Genomic DNA, 23918 nt, shown 5'->3' with positions numbered 1-23918 from the left:
CACATCGTTCAAGTCCCGGAATCAGCTCTTAAGGGAGCCATCTATCTACTTACCCTTGCCTCGAGGAAGGAGTGAATTTCATCTTGTGTAGTTGAGTTCCCAGCTCCCAAATCAGACGAATCCCCAAAATGGTAGGTTTGAATCGGCAACTTGGCCACTCGCACCTATACAAATTAAAGGACGCCCTTGATGGCAGGAGTTCCCAACTCACTCAGGATTGAAGTCCCGTTATCTATGATCATCCTAGTGAAGTGAAGTCTCTTCGTGAACAGTGTTATATAACGAGATATTAACACTTCGTGGTCAGGTCTTATATAAACTCTTTGTATAGGATGCCCCCGTTCGCATGTCCCCAACACGAATGATCAGGATCAAACCATCTGTGGCAAGTCACAACACTTGTGACCATTCCACAAAGTGGGCCGCGTCCGTAGCATTACCGGGATAAGGTTTCCCTCCTTTATCCATATATTACAGACCATTTTGGTTATCACTCAAGACATGAACCACTTGTATGTTACCACATACATGCTTGAGTCACATATAGATAACCATGGATTTTATGTTTATTGGTTTGTGGTAAAGCAAATAAAACACGTAAATGAGCAAAACAACAAGATATGAAGTAAATATCATATATCAACAATCACATGTGTTCATATATACTGTTTACAAACTATAGGACGCGAGACTTTAGGGCATCAACCCCAACACATACGAGATTTATTTAATTATAACATATATCACATGAACTGATATGGTTTTAGTTTTGGCAAAAAAACAAGCAAACAAAACCTAATTATTACAAAACAACTTCTGAACCGCGGCTCGAACCGCTCCAAAACGAACTCAAGTAGCTTGAACCGGACCTGAACCATCTGAACCGAGCCAGCCAAGAACCATTCAAAGCTGAACCAAACCAGACCACAAGAGAACCGGTCGAACCGGCAACCCTCGCTCATGTTCAACATCCCGTTAAGTCTCATCGTTTAGCAATGACGACCATCGTTTTGCACTTTGCCTGATCGTTTAGTAAATGCTTGATTGTTTAGCAAAGCTATACGATCATGTAGTATTTTCCTTCTATCGCATAGTGTCATCGTCTAATGCCGAAGGAAGCTACATGACCGCTTAATGTCTTACACTATCGCACAACTCCATCGTTTAGCACAGACAATTTACTACACGATCGTTTAGCTCCATCGTCTAATGCATGAAGCCAATTGTTTAACGCTCAACATCACAACGACCAACGCATATTACTAAACGATCATATAGCTTTTCTTCTCATCATGTAGCATCTGGAGCTAAACGATCGTTTAGCAACTGGACCTCGGCAACAGATTTAAGCAGAAGCTGAAAACTCTGGAACAGCAGCTCGACCTTCTTCGCTCGTTTCTTCAATTACATCTTAATTTCAACTCTAATGACTTCAAATAAACTACAAACTCTTACTAACACATAAATGCTCATCAAACAAGAGCCAATTACAAATTTAATTGAGAAATTAAAGAGAATTAAAAGCCAAAATTGAAAGAACCATATCAGTACAACAGTTTCATAATTCTCATATAAAACACCTACTAAACCAAAATTAAACCGAATTGAATGCTTATTGACGCTTTGATACCAGTTATTAGAAGGTACCAATGTACAGTGGAAGAAAACCAAGATCCATAAGCACTTTAATTCATTAATTTTGGCAGAAAATAAAACATGCTTCAACAGAAAAAATGGGTTTCAATAACATATCTTTGAAGAACTTCCTTTAAGCTTCGATTCAGCTACAAATCTTCACAGGATCTTGTTGTAGACCACCCCAAGATCTTCCCTACTATCCTCTTGGAGCTCAAGATTGAGTAGTGGGACTCAAAATAAGCTGGAACTAAGAGAATTTGGAGAAGCTCACAATAGCAACCATGGAGAAGAACACCCTTCCTTTTAACTTTTTTTCAGAATTTAGTTCGATTGCTCTCTCCCAAAACACTCTAAAATTTTCTATATATTGCAGATATTCATGCAAAGAAGCTTGTTGCATAAGATGCACCTCATGCTTGGAGTTAATGAAGAGCTAAAGTAGGTTGTTGGTGAGCTAGTTCATGGAGTAAATGGAAAATCAATTTTCCAACTTTGTGTTGTTCTTTTCTTTTTCTATTTTATCAAAATTTATTTCAAAAATCAATTTTATCCAATAAAATTGAAAATATTATTAATTTTACCAAATTAATTTTCTTTAATAGAATTAATAAATAATTATTTAAAAAATTAAATAATTATAATTAATTTAATATCAGATATTAAATTAATTTTTACCACAATTCCATCTTCAAATATTTAAATCATATTTAAATATTTTTTCTTCAAATTCATTTAATTTTAATTTAAATAAAATTCATTAGACCGATGTAACCTCCATTCGATTAAGTAATAGGTGATTCCACTAAACAAGATGAAGTCCTATTTTTTCATTTCTGCATTTTGTTTTGAACCATCTATGCGACTTTCCCGCTTTTGTTCCTCAAATTCCATTTCCTTCGTTCTTCACCAGCGGCTTCGTTCGAACCCAAAATCAATTCAACTCTCAATCTTGCTCTATGGATATCACTGAAGAGCAACGAAGGCGTGCGGAAGCAAACCGTTTAGCTGCCATAGCCAAACGCAAAGCACTGATTGAATCTTCTAAAGGCCAACTGCAACACCAGGACCCATGGAAGCTTTTCAAATGTCGCAAGCTTTCCACTGAACTTAATGCTGCCAGTACCATCCAATCATCGAAAAGCTTAACCGATAACAACACCCATTTGGCTGAAAGGTTCCGAGTAAGGTTGGAAATTTGCTCCCCTGACTCGTTCTCGATCACGCCGGAAGTCGTGAAAGGATGCTTTTACCCGGGAGAGGAGAATTGCTTCAGGATATTGAGCGACTGTTTATCTAATGTATGAAATTTTGGGAATTTTCTTATCACTGTCTTTGTTTTGCGCGGCTCGAAGATAAGAAATCAGTCGGAAAACATGATACCGTTTGGATTTTGCAGGCGCTTTTTATTGAAATGTCTTCTGGGGGAACTTGTGATCTGTAGTACCTTTACTTTTTATTCCCTCTGCATTTGTCTAGCTCGCTGGGATCTTCTTTTGGTTTACTTGATCGCATGGCTTTTCGGGTTTTACGCAGTTTCACTGCATATCTTGATCACATTTGAAAACTAGAAATTTGCCTGTTTGACATTATTTGGATTACAAGCGCCGTCTTTCTCTCTCTCCCCCTCTTTGCCAATATCTGAATTCCGAGTTACTTGCATCATATCTTTGACCAATCTCTGTTTAGAATGTTGAATTCTAATAGCTTTATAATTGTGACGACCGTTTGTTATTCTTTCAGGTCACACATTCTCACTACACACAAATTATAGGCGGCGGAAAGGCTTCTGTTTATAAGCTGAGGGATTATTGTTCTATTTTGAAATGTTTAAAGAACTCCAAGGACATTGATGTTGACGAGATACCATGGACAACATTCAACGTGGTCGAGAGACTCTCGCATTCATTTAGTTCAGGGTGCTGGATGCCATGCAGGCCTGAGCATCTTTCAGATGAGAAGGTCAATGAATTAATGAAGAAGTTACCGGATCGGTTACTGAATAGACTCTTACCGTTCCAACTTGATGGTGTAAGATTTGGCTTGCATAGGGGTGGCCGATGCTTGATAGCCGATGAAATGGGTCTTGGGAAAACACTGCAGGTACTAAATTGTATGTTAAATGGACTTCTGTGCTTCTTATTGACAGATCTGTCTAGTTTTTCTATTAGTTCTAGTTGGGTGCTACTGCCACGTCCTTTGTTCTATTACATAATTCTACTTGTTGAATCTTCTTGGCATTGGAATTGAGTCCCTGGTTTCCAATCGAGTCATTCACATTCACTTTTCATTTAAAGAAATATTATCAACTAGTCTCACTTAAGTATTTAGTGCGGCTGCCGTTGAGCAAGTTTATGTTGTTTGGCTTGCTTGTTCCAAATGCTTGAAGGTCTGGTTTATCATTTGAGGGTGATGGTTTGTTGGAGAAAGAGTCAGAAGAAAGTTGCAGAAATCATATGGGCTTTGAAGAGTCAAATTCCTTTGAATTAGGTTTTGCAGGGTATAATAGGTCGTGGAAAGTTGGTGGTTCTGGTTTCTCTGGAAGTTATAGGCACTGGATTTTGGTTTATTGTGTGCTAGCTCTCAAAGTTCGTGGGGTTAGTGGGTGCTCTCAAAGTTTTTGTTTTTGTGGTTAGTGTTTGCTAGCTCTCGTAGTTTTTGGTTGTGTGCGTACATGTGTTGTGTGTTGTATGTTACGTGTGGGGGGAGGTTTTAGCCCTGCAACTGCTAAAACCGTTCTACTGTCAATTAAACTAATACCTTTTCCCATTTACTGAACTATTTCCATTTCTTTAAAAAAATATTTTTTAGTGAATCGTAAAATTTTCTCAATTAGAGGGAATAAGTTCAAGCCACAATGGTCATCTACTTATTTAATATTCTATGAGTTACCTTGATGACAAAATGTAATATGGTTAGGCGACGTGCTTATTTAATATCCTATGAGTTACCTTGATGACCAAATGTCATAGGGCTAGGCGATTTTCCTGTGAGAATATTCGAGGAGCATGTAAGTTAGCTTGAAGACTCGTGGATATAAAAATATATAGATAAATCTTTTCAAACAAATCAACTTTGAAAGGTATTTCAAGGGAAGGCCAAACACATCTTCCTCGTTTATTTCTCAGTGCGTACATGCATCCTTTTACATTATTGCTGTAATTATTTGCATTAACACTCACAATTGTGTGTAGCATATAGCCTAATCATGATATTGATTTTGTTTACTTATGAAGCCCATCCATATATCTTAGAAATTTTGATATCAAGCAAGGAAGCATCTTATACATCTACCATCTCTGCTATCAGAAAGGTAGATATGTGACCTCTGTACGCTTGATTGTCTTCAGGCTATTGCAATTGCTAGCTGCCTCATGGATGAAGAGAGTTCAATACTTGTTGTTTGCCCTGCTGTTTTACGTTTTTCTTGGGCAGAAGAACTAGAGCGTTGGCTTCCATTTTGTTTGCCTTCTGATATTCATCTTGGTATTGTATTTCTTTTTTCTTTCCTTTTTTAAATAAATTTGATGCCCTTCGTTCTAACAGAACGTGTACTAATCTTGTCAAGCTAGAGAAGTTCATTTGTTGATACTCCCTCTTCTCAATCCATTTAAAAGGTTCATTTGAACGGTATTGATATAATATAAAATAACAAAAGGAGCTGTCTTTGTATGAGACATTGTTTGATGATTTTCTAACTCAGTTGATACGTATAAGACTATTACCATCATTGCATGTTAAGAGAGATATATCGGCTGCAGTCTCAGGCTATAGTTCCCCAGACATAGTAGTTAGAGTGCCTTACACTGGTCGTCGTCCCCCCCAGCCCCCCCTCCCTACTACACCGTTAACGATTAATTTAGAGTGGTAGAATTCATTTTATCACCCTCCTTTTTGGGGGCAGTAAGTTATGTCCCTAACATTTTCTTAACGATCCATTCCCTTTGAATGAAATGTTTCATGTTTCTTGTAAAAGAAAAAAGAAAAAGAAAATTCAAATGTCATTGTACCCTCGCTTTGCATCTCCTATTTGCTTTAATAAGTTATACTTTCACATTATTACTGTTCATGTATTTGTGAATTTTGTCGTTTTCTTTCAAATTAAGCAATTTATTGTTTCCAGTTTTTGGTCATCTGGACAATCCTTGCCATTTATCAAAATTCCCTAAAGTTGTGGTTATATCATATACGATGCTTCATCGTTTGCGTAAGAGCATTCTTCAGCAGAAGTGGTCTTTGTTGATTGTTGATGAATCTCATCACATAAGATGTGCCAAGAAGTCATCTGAACCAGAAGAGGTAAAAGTTCATACCATAGGTTTTTAGTTGGATGCTATCTTTTTCTTTCACTTCGGTAGAAATTTCTTTCTATTATTATTAGCTAGTTTATTTTGAAGTGATTCACTTGCAACAAACTAACAAAATAACACCTAATGGGGCTAAGGAGGTATTTTTCAATGGAACAGATGGCTTAATCATATTAATTTTACCTCTAGACGTACGGTTTTGTGTTTGCCTGCTGAAGGGATATTATTGTTATGATTGAGGAGTTCTTCCTCCGTCTGCCTTTTTGTGAGAAGGATAGCTTCTTGTGACTTACTAGGGGGTGTGCTATCATCATGGAATCTTTGGGGAGAAAGAAATAATAGATTTAGAAAGTTGAAAAGGGATCCTTGCGATGCATGTTATTAGATTTCATGTTTCTCTTTGGGCTTCGACCCTAAAGATTTTATTTATTTATTTATTTTATTTTATTTTTTTTAACTGTTCCAAAGGCTCTATTTCGCTTGACTGGAGACCCTTCTTTTTGTTGGACTCTTTTTTTGCCGGCTTGATTTTTTGAATGCCCCTGTATTTTTTACCGGCTTGATTTTTTGAGTGCCCCTGTATTTTTTTTCTCTTCTTCCTCAATGAAAGTGGTTGCTTTAATTTTATTTAATAAAAAGAAGAAGAAGAACTTATTTTAAAAAAATATTATTTATTTATTTTTTAGTATTCTAATTATGTCAAGTTAGTCCTCTTCCTTTGACTCAGGATAGGAGGATCACGATATAGAACCATTTGTCTTTAACGTTGTTATACTATATTAGTGTGCACATTCTTACTTGAAGGTGATCTTCATGACTTTGTATCAGGCCCCTTCAATTTTTGATCAATACTGTCAATTTGAACCACGTTTCTATTGCTTTTTGAAAAAAAACTGAGTATTTGTATATTATTATTGCACACATACTTCTTGAAGGCGATTTTCTTTTAGAATTTTTGGGTCTTCACTTATTTTTTCGTTTAGATTGGGGATTACTCCTCTTCTTCCAGTCTTGTAATTTTCTTTTAAAAAATGTCCAATTATTCTTTACTTTAAAAAATAAAATGGGCACAGATCATTCTGCCGTATAGTGTTCATCATTATGATTATGTAGTTCGTGTAATCACTAGTACGTTTGCTTTATATTTGGAAGTGACATTCTTCCGTCACCAGAAAATACGTGCAATACGGATTACTATGCTTCACTAGAAAGAAACAAGACAACCTTTAAGGGTGTAGACGGGTCTTGGAGGATATTTGAATTGTGGCTCACTTCCTTCCTTTGGGTGTTGCTTATAGAAATTATCTGTATTTTCTCGTTGTTTTGATTTATACTAATTGGAGTCAATTTCTTGTAATGGTCTAGTTTTGTTGCAGCAGGTTCCTTTGCCTTGAAATTTTTATGTGTGTGTGTGGTCCTCTTTTTTATGTCTTCATTTATCATATATCCTGGTTTTTAGTTTTAAGAAAAAGGATTAATAAGCTTGCATAGGGAAATGTGTTGTAACCTCTTGTGTTTTTGCACAGATAAAGGCTGTTCTTGATTTAGCAACAAAGATGCAGCATATCATTCTTCTATCTGGAACTCCGTCTTTATCAAGGTTGCACTGTGGCTTTCTCAATTGAATTTTTTTATGATCTTTTGAGAATGATGTCTTTTCTCACTGAAGACATATCTATCATGTTATATGTTGTATTTTCCATTTTAATTTCTATTCGTTATAACATCTCACTTCAAATTTTCCTAGGTGATCTTAGGCCATATGATATTTTTCATCAGATAGACATGCTATGGCAAGTTCTCTTCAACCTTTACATCTTAGATCTGAATTGGATGACTTATTCTATTTCTAATGATCTATTATGTCAGAAGTTCATTTGCCAACTATGTATGTATTGTAGGCCTGGTCTGCTTGGAAAGACCAAGTATGAGTTTGCAAAAACTTATTGTGATGTCAAATTTATCTCTACTTCCCAGGGGAAAACTTTCAAGGTACTTAGTTGGACATGGAATTCTTGTTGAAGAGCATTCTATCTTTCTTATTCTCGAAGTTTAGAATCTGAATGTGGTGTTATCTAAAAAATTGTGAAGGAAGAGGGAAAGGAGGATAAAAAAGAAAGAAAAAAGTTAAAATGGTTGTTGCTTTTTGGATAATACAAGAAGATCAACTATAAGGAATGTTGTTTTTATTGAGAATCCTACATTGAAAAAGTAAAGGGACCTCACAGTGTTTTGTAAGATACATGGGCTTCTCCTTCCATTGCCAATTGGTTTTGAGATAGAACCTCATGTTATCTAATAGTTTTATATTTCAACCTTGTCTTGGCTTTTATTTACAATTAATTTTTATATTTCATTTTAAGGCTACAAAGTTTAAGCTTAGATGAAACCTTTGCTGCAGGACTTCTCGAAAGGCATTCGATTAGATGAGTTGAATGTGCTGCTCAAGCAAACTGTTATGGTGTGCGCTCATTCTCTCTATTACTTATGTTTGATGAGACTGGACAGTGCTGCTTTGCAAAAATGAGTTTCTCATTGTGCCTGAGAGACAGATTTGTCAGATTGCTGGAGCAATATTTTCTCTTAAGAATATTATGGTTTTATGTTAGGAAAATATATTATTTGAGGATGGTGGACTGTGCTTATCAGGAACGTGATTTGAAAAGTAATTCATATTGTAATAATATTTTTTTGTCAGTGACTGCAAATAGGTTGTCTTCCTTGGTTAAAGCCCTTTTTATTTCTGCACTAAGGGGAAATTCTTCCTTGGTTAAAAGAATTTTTCCTTTATCCAAGGGGAAGTTCTGTTATTTTTATATCCATTTTCTCAAATAATTTTATGCAATTCAGAGTCTTTGCTTGTGTGTGTTGTTTTAAAAGGTAGGCCATGCTTGCATACACCCTCCATAGTTATAAATTTTGAAGAAATAGGAAATTTGTTGCCTAAAATTTTTCTTTAATTTTTTGCACCTCATTATCCATAATACCATGTCTTTTAATATACATTTTTTTAATAAGAAATAATTTCATTGATGTATGATAATACAAAAGAGAGGGGAGGAAAAATATAGGATTGTTTTCAAATATAGGAAAATGAACCAAAGTATTTACAAGTGATAGCAAACTCTCACAATCTATTTGTGATAGACAACGATAGACAACGATAGTAGTCTGTGTTTACACAGATAGACACAGATAGTAGTCTATTGCGGTCTACCACAAATAGACTGTGATATTTTGCTATTATGTATAAATATTTTTAGCAGTTTTGTCATTTAAAATAATTTTCCAAAATATATACACATAATTTTTATTTTTATTTTTGTGTGCCCATAATATTTTTTTTTCAAATAAATTATATATATATAATTAATTAATTAATTAGTTAATTTTAATTTTAGTTTAATTTATTATTTTTTGAATGAAAGAATGAAAGCATTAAGTACATGTGTGCCCTTAATGCTTAAATCCTACAAAGTAATTGTGCTTCATACACCTTGTGCTTTAAAGAACAATGGTTGTTGCTTTGTTTAGCAACTTGCATTGGAATTGTTGTGCCTCTCTTGACTAGTTAATTACTTGTACTGTTTTCATTGTAGATAAGACGTTTGAAAGTGCATGTGTTGGTTCAACTACCACCCAAACGAAGGCAGATCATAAAATTATTGTTGAAAAGTTCTGATATAGCTGGAGCAAAGGCAGCAACTAGGGAGGTGATCAATTGTGACCATGACAGAAATGTTGTTGAAAACAATACTCACGATATTTTGGGGGAAGAGGAACCAGATGGTAAAGCATGAATGTAGATCTTATCTGTTGTTTGTGCTCTTTTTGTTGCGTGTGATATCTTTAGGCATACTACTTTGCTATATGTATGAGTCTATGGCAACAAGACAATCTAATGTTTTTAACTATTCTATTTTTAGATTCGTACGTGTATTTAGTCACATCTGATTTTAACTTTTCACTATCTCATCCTGTTATTGTTCAAAATTTTACTATTTAGTATTTATAAATATTTATGTATACATATTTGTTGCTAATGGTCTTTATTTTCCTTATTCTTTCCTTATTTGTAATCGGTCTTCTATGTTGCATAGTTAAAGATATAGCACAATATGTATATATATATATATATTATCCTCATCTACCTGCTAATAGATATCAATTTTGTTGTTCTTGTATTATTACTATTTGTCTATTTCTATTTCGATTATTACTATTACTGTTATTATCATTGTTATTATTGTTATTGGAGAGTAGTTTTGAGTTTGGTGAATGTCTATTATTTTGTTGGTGTTTTGGAAGGAAGATGTGGAAGAGATGAAAGACTCTGTGAAAGAGCATTTCAGCTACTTTTTGGACTTCCCATCTCTTTTTTTATTGACTTATTTTTCCACTATTTTTCAGATGGTGGAGATTGCGGAATTGGGAAACTCTCGTATCATGAACTGGGTATTGCAAAGCTATCTGGTTTTCGTGAATGGTTTTCTATTCATCCAATCATTTCTGAATCAGATGGTTTGATGGACTTGGATTTGAAGACAGATTCCCAAAAGATGATCATTTTTGCTCATCATCATAAAGTTCTTGATGGATTACAAGTGAGATTCTCTTTAATTTCTCCTAGGAATTTTTTGTTGATGAAAGTTTGCTTGTTCTTTATTCAAACTTCTGGTTCTTTTGAAGTTTTTGGTTACAAATACCATAAATTAGACAATGTTTAGTAGATTGTAATGTGCAACTTATAGGGAACTGACGATATTGTTTATAGGAGGTCTACAATGTAAACGAAGCTTTACCATATATATTTTTATGCTTTTCTGAATAGGAATTATTGATGTAGTTGCTCCAGGAAACTTCTTCCTGAAAATGCTTGTTATCTTCTTTATATTTTTAGATAAAAACAACAGCTTTAATTAAATCCACATCTTCAATTTTTTAGGTTGCTTTACCGTTTAAGTTCACATTGGCAACTAGTGCTAGTGGCATACCAATTTCTTGTGTGTAACTTTTGTCTCTGGCTTCTATTTTTTTCTGCTTAAATCTTTCCTTCTTTTATTTTCCCTTAGGAACTTATGTGTGAAAAGGGAATCCAGTTTGTTCGCATTGATGGCACGACTCTTGCTCGAGACAGGCAATCGGCTGTGCTGTTATTCCAGTCATCAGCCGAGGTTTGATATTATTCTTGTGTAACTTTCACATTCAATATTTACATTGACGTGCTTTTCTCTGATAGTGATTGTGAATCAATTGTTGACTGTTAGAATACTAAAAAATGGGATCGATGCAACTTACATATAGAAATATTTAAATTATTAACATCACGAGATCATTTTTTTCCAATTTTTTATTACTATATATATATATATATATATATATATATTTATTTATTTAATAAGAAACTAAGGCCTCAGCTCGTGAAAATAAGGATAAAATAAAAGAGTATTTCTTTAACTTGAAATTGCATTGGGTAGCAGTTAGAATCACAGCTTTGAAATTGGAAAAATTACTTTGGCCATTATTTAAATGCGCAGAAAGTAAAATGTCTTTACTAGAGTGTAGCTTTTTAAAAATGATGAACCCAAGTATTTCTTATCGATGAATAAACCATAAGAGAATTTCTTAAGCTTTTGACTTTTGTGTAATGGGGGAAGGGGGAGGGAATGCTTCAAAAGAGATAGGGAGTACTATACTGGAGAACAGGTTTCCTTTTCTCAAAAAAACCAACTTTCCCCTCTGGAAATATTGTATTAAAAAAAAAAGAAAATGATGAAAGATAGTTCTCAAAATATTGCGAGAATAATCCTATAAAAAAGAGGAAATAATTGCTAGAATAATTTTTGGGACAAGTCTTGCCAAACAAGAATTTGGTATATTCACATAAATCATTGTTTTCAACATGAAAGTGAAATTGTCTTGTATAACCAAATTTCGTTGTAACAAGCTTTCATCAATTATTTGAAGAGTAAGTATGGCTTTTTTATTTCTATTTTTTTTTTTAAGAAAATGTATTATAGTTTATTTGCTATTACATGAATCTGGGGTCAATTTGTAATCATAATCTTTAATTTTTCTAGCGCATAGAGAAAAGAAAACTGAGGACTCCTCAGTATAAAGTGTACAAGGAAAAATAAACTTACTGCAAATGAAAAAACAGAATATTGAAAATAACTAGATATGAAAAATTAAACATAGAAAAGATGTAGGTTCTTAGAAAATATATTACTTATTTCTTTTTGAAAAAATAAAAAATGAAAACAAATTAAGTAGCACCCACAATTTGTACTTTCATTGATCTTTATCTTGATTAAAGGTTGGTTTTACTATCCAAAAGAAGCCAGTTGCTTCTTCAAGAGACTGTGGTGCTATCATATTGTGGATAAATTGTGCATCCACATGGTTAGCTATGCCGCTCATATTGGCCACAATAATTTTCTCCATGCATCAGGTTAAAGTTGCTATAATAGGTATTACTGCTGGTGGAGTTGGACTTGATTTCTCTTCGGCACAAAATGTTGTGTTTTTGGAATTACCTCAGTCACCATCGTTGATGCTTCAGGTCTGCATACTTATCCTTCTACTTAAAATTTGTCCAAAAAAAAAAAAAATTACTTTCATCAAACTCATTTTTATATTCCTGTCTTGGGCAAATGTTATTTTTGATAACGTAAGTAACCATATAAATTAAGCATTAGAAAGTACTAGGAGAAGGGAGATAAGGTATGAACCCTCTAGAAGGAAAAAACAAACACGTCTCCTGACATGGTACTTTTGAGTCTCTGCTCAACTACTTGAAATTTATGAATAAGAGAAGGGAGATAAGGTATGAAACCTCTACTATTCATGACATGCATGTTTTGCTTGACCTGAAGGCAGAGGATAGAGCTCACAGGCGAGGGCAGACCAAGGCAGTCAACATATACATTTTCTGTGCCAAGGTTTTCATTATGCTTACAAAATGTGTTAAGATTCTCCCTGAGAATTATTTGGACTGTTTTTATGCTGATTATTTATGTTACACAGGATACGTTAGATGAGTCTCATTGGCAGAACTTGAACAAGAGTTTGCGCCGCATTACCTCGACCACTGATGGAAAATATGATGCAATCCAAGAAATAGCGGTGAACATTGATCTTTCCTTACATCTTATGATGAATCATGTTTTATATATATGTTTTGAATTTCAGGACATTGTTTCCTTGTGTGACACCTTCTCGAGAAATTAATTTCTCACTGAGATTTGCATCCTATCACGTAAAGGCAACCATGTAGAAAGTGTGGTCACTGGTCAGCTGCGGAAGGGTTGTTTATATGATAAAGGGTCTTAGTGAACCTATTATTCAAGTCTTTTGTTAAGAGCTTTTAGTAGTATGTACCTTCGCCAGTGTTCTTGATATTTTTATATTGAAGTATTTCATGGATGCCATCCTAGGCAATTCTATTTTTTTTTCTGCTTTATTTTTGCGTTTTTCTTTATTGTGATAACTCCAACATGTTTATACAAGCCACTTGGACAGTGTTTACTCAACTCTCTTGGCTTCCTTCTGTTATTTTGTTACGTTCAATTCAATGAAATAATTTCATAACTTAAAAAAAAAAAAAAAATGAAAGAAAAGAGTGTAGAATATACCCATTTTCTTAGTTTCATTCATTTATTATATTTTGTGCAATCTGAATATTTGATCATTAAATCAAAATGTGCTATGGAATTTCATTTTATGATTATGGACAGGTAGAACGTGTTTCTTATCTAGAGGCATGTGGCAGAAGTGGTAGAAGTTCTGAGAGTGATATGAATTCAGCAACAAGCATTGAACTCTCCTCAAAAGGAACGAGATCTCAAGGCCATATCTCTTTAGTGGTTGAAGTAAAAGATGATTTAAATGCCAAGACTGATTATCCATCTGGTCAAAATGATGGCATCGACAATACAACTCAAGTAGATCAAATAGCTTTTAAGGTAATTTGTCATAGAGAAAGGAAAAAGCTTCCTAGTTGCATGTTTCAATTTCAAAATTTCAACACATATTTTGAATATTCAGTTCAGCTTCTATTGCAGTGTTTTGTGTTTCTGAGACATAAATTTAATTATTTAAATATACTTCTTAGTACAGGGTGAAATGTTATCTGTGCAACTAAACAAAGCTTTGCTCTCAATGGGAAAATTGGAAGAGAATGTTATTGAAGTTGACACCAGAAGTCCTGAAAGAGCTTCCTATCCTCAATTGGATCAGCAAAGTGGAGAGAATGATCAAGCGCAGCAGGTAGAATATTGATAAGAATTCTCAAGACACTTGTATATTTCATCTTCACTGTCCAGGTGTTAATGAAATGCAGGAAGAAAAGTTAGGCTCTGGTGCATTGAAGGTTGATAATGGTGAATCCCATCTGATCATCGAGCCTGAAAAAAATTCCTTGAACCATGTTCATGTTCTACGGTTTGAGGTACTTTGGTTCTGTTTATTGATTGATTCTTCTTTTGATAACCTGGAATGGGATGTTCTTTTCAATAAGTGAAACTGCTCAAATTTTGTTCCTTCATGTTGATTACTCCGCTAAAACTTTGTCGACATTTAACCATAAAAATTCCTTTCCAAAGAAAGGGGATCTGTACTCTCTTTCATTAGGACGTAGAAGTTCCATTAAGAAAAGTTTCATATTCGAAGATGCCACGGGTGCTCTCTTATATTTGAGTATGGAAAAATGGTAATATTAGATTTTTCTTCTTCTCTCTCTCTCTTATTGTTAACAGATATCTCATCAATAGTGTGAGTAATGATATTTAACAAAAATGGAGGATGAAAATCAAACCGTAGCAAGGAAGATTATAAAAGGGAAAAGACGACTTAAGATTAAAATGGTTGAAGGGAGAATGAAATCATGCAATCTAGGATCAGAATCATGGTTAAATATATTTTAAGCTTCTCCCGAGGTTCATTGGAAGAGATTGTTTAGTTGCATTAAACCATAGGTTGGTTGATGAAGCCAAGTCGGGAGTTTATCAGATATTCAATAAAGAGTAACGTTCGGCTTATATACTGACCCAAATTACAACTCAAGACTAAAAAAGAGTTACCATATGGTAGCTTTACAAATGTTATAAAACTTAAAAGAACCCGTGTATGCTTAAGAGAATTCTAAAGAAAATAAAAGAGCCAAAAGCTACACACAAGCTACATCGTTGGTTCTATTCTTCTCAAACAGACCAAACTTAGCTGACAAGGAACTACTATTATGCTTGATTTCCTGAATTCTTATCTCTTAGTTCCTTTATAAAGTTCATTCTAGTTGTTGATTTATATTGTTCTCTTTGATTTAGTCATGTCCTGTTCATGGTCGTTGATCGTTCAACTTAAATTGGACACAGTTATGTCTGCGTGCCATTTAATAGTTGGACAGGAGTTGTATTCAATCTATTGCTGCTTCCTTTGTTTATTTTCTAGGCACTGGATGTTGCGTAGGCAACTGATAGCAAAATGATTTACCTTCATTTTCAGGTTAGTCAGTATACAGGAAGAGTGCACTTGTATACATGCATTCCTGGGATAGACTTACGACCAAGACCACTGTTTCTGAATTTCCGACCAGAAGAAGTTGAATTGATGAACTGTTCTGTCGATAATAGTGAAAAAACAGATTTCAATTTGGACGGTACACTTTACAAACATGCTCTTCAAGAATTTCTCAGTGAATGGCATAAGTTGAGACCGATTGAGCAAAGAAAGTTACATGGAAAGCCACTGCAACTTCCTTTAGATATTGAGCTGTGGTACTCGAAGGAAAACATCAACCACAACGCGGCTGTATGTTGAATATAATTTTAGTAAGATTTTTCCTGGGTCAAGATGAGTTCAATGTATGCCTATTCCCTTTCATGTAGTCTGGCCAGCTTATATAAGCTACTCCATATATTGGTTACAAATATGTTAATCATATATTGGTTATATTCTTATTCTCTTTATATCCTTTTATGTATTGAGCTTTTCTCCGGTAGGAGGCTCAGTACCTTATTATTGATTTATTAGAATACAAATATTTTATTCTATACAAATTTAGAGTTAATTTATCATTTATACCTTTTCCATTGCTCGTGTGGACTTGTGATACAATGAGTATATTGAGGTGCCGAATCTATACCCTTGATTTAATTGTTCTTGTAGATTTATGATACTATTGATTTATTGGATGTATTTTTTTCTTGTACACTATAGCTAACCAGTAAGTATCTCATAATATCAACACTGGTGTTGCATCTCTCTGTGCAGGGAGTGTTGAAGGGTAAAAGTTTGCGGCGCACAACACCACTCGATGACATTAGCAAACCATTGCCGTCTTCTGCTGTATTGAAACTGGTCCAATTATGCCGTGGCTCTGGGAAAAGAAAGAAAGAGTATGCTCAGGGTTGGACACTGACAGATGAACCTCTCTGTAAACTGTGTCAAACGCCATGCCAGTAAGTTCATTTCTTTATTTTTGTAAGTTTAAAATTCTTTGATCGAACTTCAATTGTTTCCTTGACTTTCAGGGGCATCAATGCGAAGACACCTGAATATTTCGAAGATCTTTTCTGTAATCTTGGCTGTTATGAAGAATACCGCATTAGGATTAGTACCACATCCCTCCGTCGGGTGAGAATATCAATTATTTATGTTTTCTCCATCAATGTTATGCAGTTTAACATGTGTATAATATAGTAGTGGAGTAGAATTTCGGTTGGCATGCTGACCACATGTAAGACAAGTGTTTGTGCAAGTCGTGTGTGTTGAAGCCTGACAACATCTTGTGCCCGTTATATCAGCATGCACAAGAACCCGTATGTTAGGTCATTTGACTGATAGTAACAAATAAGATATATATTATGAGAATTGTTTTTTATCTTGTTAAACTTTCCAATTGATGATTTAGTGAACTCTTTTTTTTTTGTTTTTTTGTTTTTTTAAATCTATTTAGTTAGAGTTGAGGCTTGACAACAGTTTACTCTTCAAAAATAATGATTTGTAATTTACTTAAGCATGTTTGAAACTTTTCTTTTCTTTTTTATAAATTGGAGTGACGAAAGGAAGCGGGTCATAATTTTTTGAAGTCCGACGTTCATCATGAGTTCTTTTCTTTTTCCCAACTCTTTATATTCACAATCATGCTTCCATCGACATTTTTTTACATGGATACATGTAAAATGGGAGCATGTAGTTTATATTTTACTCTCTGTTTTCCATTTTCCTTTATATTTATATGATAATTGTTTGGCTATATCTGTTATTAAATGCTTGAAATACCAGGAACTATTTCAAATAGAGCGTGGTGTCTGCTCAAATTGTCATTTGGACTGTCATAAGCTCGTAAAGCACATAAGACCATTGACCTTGGACATGCGGCGTGATTATATTGAAAAAGTAGCACCTAATTTGGCAAGGCGGAAGAAATTGTAAGTCTTTCAATTAATTGGAGTATTGATGTTGGTTTGCATAGGCGTGATTGCATTATATGCTTTCCTTTCATGGTCAATACATTAGCGAATGTGTATGCCTTTGGTAAATTGTGAGTGTCTACAGTTTTAAATAATTAGGTAGATGAGTATTCAGTGAATAAGGAATGGTTCCTATTTTCTGAGTTCTGATATTATCTCGTCTCATCTGGAAGGCTTGATAAGATTGTTAATAATCCAACTGAGGGCAACGCATGGCATGCTGACCACATTGTTCCTGTTTACCGAGGTGGAGGTATGGAACATTCTACCTTGAAATTTATGCATTAGATATTGCATGTACGCTTTTGTTTTAAGTTTCGAGCTTATACGGATGGGATAAATCCCAACATGCTCATCTCCAAGCTACTGATTAAAGATCTCGATATCTGTAGTCAAAGCGACCAGAACATTATGGATAATTATACTTTGAGAGGGTCCAAATGCAATCATCTTCTAACTTCAGTTCTATGATTTACTATAACCCCATGGATATTTGCAGTTAACGACGAAGAGTGAGATACCTTTGTCTTCATATTGTAGTGGCATTCCTAGAATTGAAATATATGCATGTAGAAAGAAGAGGCGATGATACTATTTTGAACTCCAGTGAGACTAAAGAGGTGAGGGAAAAGAGAAATGAGAGGACGTATGTCAATCCAATTATTTTTATTAGAAAGCAAAGTATCATTATCATGAAGAGGTCACTCATTCCATAGAAGAGTATAGAGTTGGATTTTTAAGGACAAGAATTCAACTCATAGAACATAACTCTTAATAACTAGGACTATCACGCTTCCTCACAAACATGGTTTATGGGCCCCCGGTGTTTCATCGTCGTGCTGCGGACTATCTTGATTGTCTACCTTGTTTCAAGCCCGGGAATAATTTCAGGATTCTATAGTCTACATTGACCAAACCATTTGAATCACCAAATAGTTTGCAATAATCTAGCTTTCTATTTGGTCTTTTTACTAGAAACTGAATTCGACTGATTAGCCTGAGTTATGTTTACCACTGAAGGTGAGTGCAGGCTAGAGAATATGAGGACCCTTTGTGTGGCATGCCATTTTGATGTTACTGCTGAACAACGTGCTGAACGACGATTAGTTCGGCTCAAAGCTAAGAAACAACTTAGAGACACTATCACTGATATCAAGAAAGGTGGAAATACTGAAAGGATAGATACCAACATTCAGGTTTGTGCTTTTTGTATTAGTTGTCTACATAGTTTTAGTCCAAACAAATTTACCTTATTAAATTAAAGAGGTACAATCCTTATAAAATAACTGGTAGTCTGGAAACAAATTACAGAAGCGATTGCACGATGAACAAGAGAATGTAATTGATGATCAGCTGATCTTGCTGAAGGTTCCTGGAAGTGCCTACTCCAAAGACGACTGCCTAGACAATAATAATACGGAGGGACCTAGAGAGTCTATAGGAGCTTAGGGGACAAACATCCGGTGGTTCACATTCTTCAAGTAATTCTTATCACTCCACATTGTTGTACATTAATCTTCCATGGCTGGGTTTTGTATGTATTTTGCAGTCAGATTTGGTGGCTCAATCCCAGCTGCAACACGTGAGCCAAAAGATCAGTCTCGGCTAATTGCATTCGTTGGACTTGACTGGCAGGAAAATAGGTGTTGTATGTTGTAAACACATGGATGATCCAATTTTGTTGCTCAATCTCGACCATACCCATTGTTTGACTTGCAAGTTAATGATGCTTGCTTGTTCCCCTTGTAGTTTTATAACTGAATATTTTTGTAAGTTAGATTTATTTAATGTAATTGCTTGATGGGTCCGAATTGTGGGCATTCTCAGAGTAATTAGTTCCAATCTCTGTTAAATAAGCTAATGATTCCATTTGATAATCATTAGTGGTTGTTTTGGACGTGAGTTGAGTCCGTGGTTATTATAATATAAAATTGTAATAATTTACGGTGTTGAATAATTTGTATTTGGGTTATAAAGTATTTAAGTTTGGGTTTAGAAGTTTGTATGGTTCATGAGGTTTGTGTATGGGATGATTGTTTGTTTAACATAGAGTTTTGAAGTTTGGTTGATTGTATTTCATTTCATTTTATTTTTGTTTAGCATAGAGTTTCAACCTCACATATCTATTGCAAATTTCATCCTTACATCTTGGAGGAATTTTAAAACACATATATTTGGATGCCTTAAAAAGAAAACTATAAAAGTTTAAATTGCATGTGATAATATTTCTTTATTTTTATTATTATTAGCTTTAGGAGCGGCGATTCAAATTTTGAAATGGTTCTGCTAATAGCAGGAAATCTACAGTCTCTGTTCGTTGAGATTGCTAATACAGTTTTGGAGAAAGAAAGCTACACATTGTGGCTATCATGTGGTGGACGTTTGCTTTTCATGCTGAAAAAGGCAATGAATTCTGAAGGACTGGTGGCACATTTTAGAGCTCACAGAAAAAATTGAAAGGTTAGTTCATGATTTGGAATGAAAAAGGTAATTTTCTCATTCCAAATTGAGAAGTAAAATTTAATAAAATTGAAAGAAGTTAATTCCTTGAAGTAAAATCAGTTTTTAGATTTGTTGGTCTATTTTATTCTTGATGATTGAATAGTTTGTTTGGAAGAAATTTTGAGAAAGATTATATTTTGAATCTCTATTTTACATTTGGATTGCTAAGAGATATCTAAAATAATCTAGATGAATTTACATTGCAAATTGAGAAGGAAAATAAAGACTAGCTGAAAAGTAGAAATTTGGAAAAATAAATTAAGAAAATAATGGTCCAAATAAATATGCACTTATTTTCAAAATGATTTGTTGGCATGATTTGGAAAATTGGAGGAGACAACTCAACATATTGATTTCCACCTCTTTTGATTGGTGGATTGATTTATTTGATTTGACATATATGCATCTGATAGATAGTTTCTGTAGTGGGTCTACTAAATATATTTTGATTGGTAATTTGTTCCACCAATGTAAATTAAATGGTTGAGTTTTCTTTCGCTATTTCTCAATGAACTTTACATAGGTTGTCGTGCCTATAATTTTAAGCTCAACGACATTTCAAATTTTTATATGTGGTATGCATATAAAAATTTAGCAATCTTACTTCTTTGCTATTTTATAGCGTGATGTTTAATATATATTTGTTTAGTACATATTTGAATATCCCATGAGCAGTAAATTAGATTACCTCAAATGAGATGCTATTGTGATCAAGTCTAAATCATCCTATATAGGTTACTTTTGACAAAGTTTATGTATGATTCATGTTAAAAAAGAATATTATGTTTGGGCATTAATTTTCTTGGAGTTAGAAGTATTATAGTTACTTTTAGACTTTTAGTTCAGTTTGACCATATAACATTATTTGTTGGTAGTATGAAAATATGCAAATTTAGTATTTAGGAAGCTTATAGAATTTGATAGTAATTTGAGATATTGTCTAAGCTATAACACATGTGATATTTTATAAGGCATGAAAGCTTATACCCAAAGTTGTCCCTAATAAGTGGTATCAAAATATGTCTCTAGCTTAGCCATGTTGATATAATCCTAAGGTATCGAACAAAGATGTGGTGGAACCTTAAAAGTAGTCGTGGTGTGATCCATGGTTGAACTATATCGGATAGGTAGTATGCTATAATGAAAAGGAGTTATCCTAGATAAGAGTTAGATAGATGGATGACTACTCTAGGAGAAACTTAGTTGGTCATTTGTTTGAGGGGAGGATTGTTGGGAATGTGACCAAAGTCATACATTGATCAGATAAGGGGATGATCATGGGTACATATATATAATTTCAATTGATTGAAAGTATAAAGTATAAACATGGATTCCGTAGAATTTTTTAAAAGAAATAAACCAATATGGATCTTCAAGAAGAAAATTAGACCAAATGGTTCGATTAACAATTTTAAATCAGGATTAGTGGTTGTGAGGTGTATATCTAAAATAAGAAATCAAATATTCTGATGAATGCTCTCGTATGACTAAAATAGCTACTATAAAGACTTGATAGCATTTGTAGCAAAAAGTTATTTATGTCCTCACAATTTGAAATGAAAGATTTAGGTGAGAGTGATGAGATACTTGGTGTTAAAATAACAAAAACTAAAAATTGATTATCTTTAGGGGTCGTTTGGTTGGAGGGTTTTTTGCATGGGAATCGACACAGACATCCAAATCTCATGTTTGTTTCACAGTTTTCAATAATTTGCCTGAGAATAAGTTATTCCTAGACATTCTCATTTCCCATAGACAAGGGTTTTCTATTCCCTTCAAAAACTGTGGATTTTCTCTTTTCCATTCTTCGTCATCTCTTTTCTCTTCCACAGACAAGAGTCTTAGTGGACTAGCCTGATGATGATGATGATAAGGAGGACGGAGAGGATGAGCAGTCTTGCATGCTTAGAATTTGGTTATCTTGTTTGTATTTTTGTTGTCACCTCGAAAGGTCCACTTTTGGCTTAGGAGTAACTGTCCTCGTTTTAGAGCAAAATTAGACAAAGTGGGTATTAAAAAAAAAAAACGTGGCCTATATATGTAAAGAAAAAAAAAAAATAAAGAAAAGCAAATTAGTTGCAATTCTGAAAAAAAAAGCACATTCTTCTTCTTCTTTCTTTCTTTATTATTATTATTATTATTTTTGCCAGAATTGCTAGAGCCTGCTCATCCTCTTCGTCCTCCTCGTCATCATCATCATCAGGCTGGTCCACTCCTCTCCCTCGAAAGGCTGATACCGATGACCTACTGATGGGAGCATGACCCCCGATCTTCTCCTTGTCGTCAGAGATCTCCACCTTGGACCTCCGGCACAACTCGGTAATCAGGTTTGGGTGACCTAAACTATCGGTGGTGGAACACCGGCCACAATGACCGATCGAAACCCTAATGACTCGACCAACGTTGATGGACATCCCCTGGACAAGGCAATAAAGGAGTTTGGCCCGGTCCTTCGTGACATCTGTGAGGCGCAACACTGATATCAATCTGGAGCATACAAATGCGTGCCAGATCTGACCAGAGACGGACATATTTGTGCTCCTGAATCTCACAGCGACCCTTCTGGACTTGGCCCACTGAACTCCTAGTCCACATAAGGTCTGAATAACCTCCTCTTTTAAGAACTGCCCGAAGCAAAACCTGCCATACTCATCATTGAAGTCACGTAAACCGTAGACTTCGTTGATGCAGGATGATGAAAAAGGGACCCTCCCTACTCTCGTCCATGTTAGCGTAGAACTCCCTGACTACGGGTATAACCGCCTTGTTAGGACGACCGGCTAAAGACTCCCACCCTCGCTCACGGATCTGCTCAGTAACGTGGGGATAGTAGTTAGTCTCTGGGCTCAAGGCTCTCTCGGGGACTGATCTCCTATAAGAAGCAACGTTGTTATATCTATCTAGGGCTTCCCTAGAACTAAACCTAGGATGGTCAAACTCTGGCTCGGGGTTCTGCCCACTAGTGTTTGCTTCATTTCTTCTTACCCTTCTAGAACCCATTCTATTTTTTTTTTTTATAAAGAAAATGGCTCACAACAATTCAAATCCTAGATAATTTCCCCCACCCTTCTTCTAAAACACACCAAATTTTAACCTGCACGCAGAAAAACAACATACTCATATGCTATTCAATATTATCAACATCCAAATCTCAAACCCATACAAGAATCAAGCTAAACTATGCAAAAACAAATTTCTTACAACCATTCACTATTAATATGCAATAATAAACAAGAATGGCTAAAGATTTTTACCTTTGAAACGACAAAATCCAAAAAAAAAAAAAAAAATGCTCAAGAACTTTGCTAGACCTCGAATGGATGAAAAACCCACAAATATGGCTATAGATCTAAAGGAAAATGTGGAGAGATAGACGAAATAGTGTAAAGAATCGTGCAAGAGGTGAAAAGTGGTGAAGAAAACAGAGGAAATCAGAAGAAGATGGCTCGAGTTTGAGAGAAATTGGTGAAAAAGATGAAGAGGAATGGGACAGATGCAATGTTTTAACGCTGTTCTGTCTCGCAGCATTGCAACGTTGCAATTGCAATGTCGCGATGCTGTGTCCTAATTCCGAAATTTTAATTTTTAAATTTTTTTAATTAAAAAATTAACCTAAAATAAAAATCTAGCATAATAAAATAAAACAAAAAATGAGAATATTTTTGAAACCTGATTGCCTCTAGGGAGTGCAAATTTTTAACGTCGGTTGCTTGACGTGATCCGTCCCTTATCAATGTACAAAGAAATTCTCGTATTTCTTCGGTCCTTTCTTGGATGAGTCGATATGGCCTGGCAGGGCCATAAGGGTTCCCATCTTCTGAAAAGAATCAGACATGTCGATTTTTTTATTTTTAATTTTTGAAAACGACATTAAAATAAAAGGCTCTAAAACTGACTCATTTAAAAAGAAAGGCTCTAACTCAATTGACTCGTGAGGCGAAAGCAAGAAAAATTAAAAAAATAAGAGGAATATCGGTATAAAGAACAGGGCGAGGCTTGGGAG

At 34.7% G+C, this 23918-nt stretch overlaps 1 protein-coding gene across 3 annotated transcripts; it reads left to right on the top strand.

The window, feature by feature from the left end:
* The first annotated feature begins 2457 nt into the window (after positions 1-2457).
* LOC120072348 (uncharacterized) lies at positions 2458-19245 on the top strand. Of its 3 annotated transcripts, none has more exons than XR_005480422.2 (24): positions 2458-2936; positions 3379-3738; positions 4986-5121; positions 5759-5934; positions 7469-7542; positions 7700-7735; positions 7844-7934; positions 8344-8403; positions 9542-9731; positions 10353-10546; positions 11015-11116; positions 12394-12504; positions 12818-12883; positions 12969-13067; positions 13679-13906; positions 14061-14210; positions 14284-14391; positions 15444-15749; positions 16212-16399; positions 16472-16574; positions 17242-17371; positions 17587-17666; positions 18434-18609; positions 18725-19224. XR_005480422.2 is itself a non-coding variant. In XM_039024827.2 (24 exons), exons 1-24 carry the CDS (start codon positions 2595-2597, stop codon positions 18860-18862), a joined length of 3660 nt encoding a protein of 1219 aa, XP_038880755.2. In that variant the 5' UTR covers positions 2458-2594; the 3' UTR covers positions 18863-19245. The 3 variants fall into 3 exon arrangements, 2 of the variants coding, with proteins under 2 accessions (XP_038880755.2, XP_038880758.2); XM_039024827.2 differs by having other exon boundaries at positions 17226-17371; positions 18725-19245; XM_039024830.2 differs by lacking the exon at positions 2458-2936 and having other exon boundaries at positions 3622-3748; positions 17226-17371; positions 18725-19245.
* The last annotated feature ends 4673 nt before the right edge of the window (positions 19246-23918 follow it).

The sequence above is a fragment of the Benincasa hispida genome, chromosome 2 (genome assembly GCF_027475165.1).
Source record: "Benincasa hispida cultivar pf3 chromosome 2, pf3_genome.v1.1, whole genome shotgun sequence".
Lineage (NCBI taxonomy): Eukaryota > Viridiplantae > Streptophyta > Magnoliopsida > Cucurbitales > Cucurbitaceae > Benincasa > Benincasa hispida.
The sequence above is the reverse complement of the archived record's forward strand: the minus strand, read 5'-3'. Positions and strand labels throughout refer to the sequence as shown.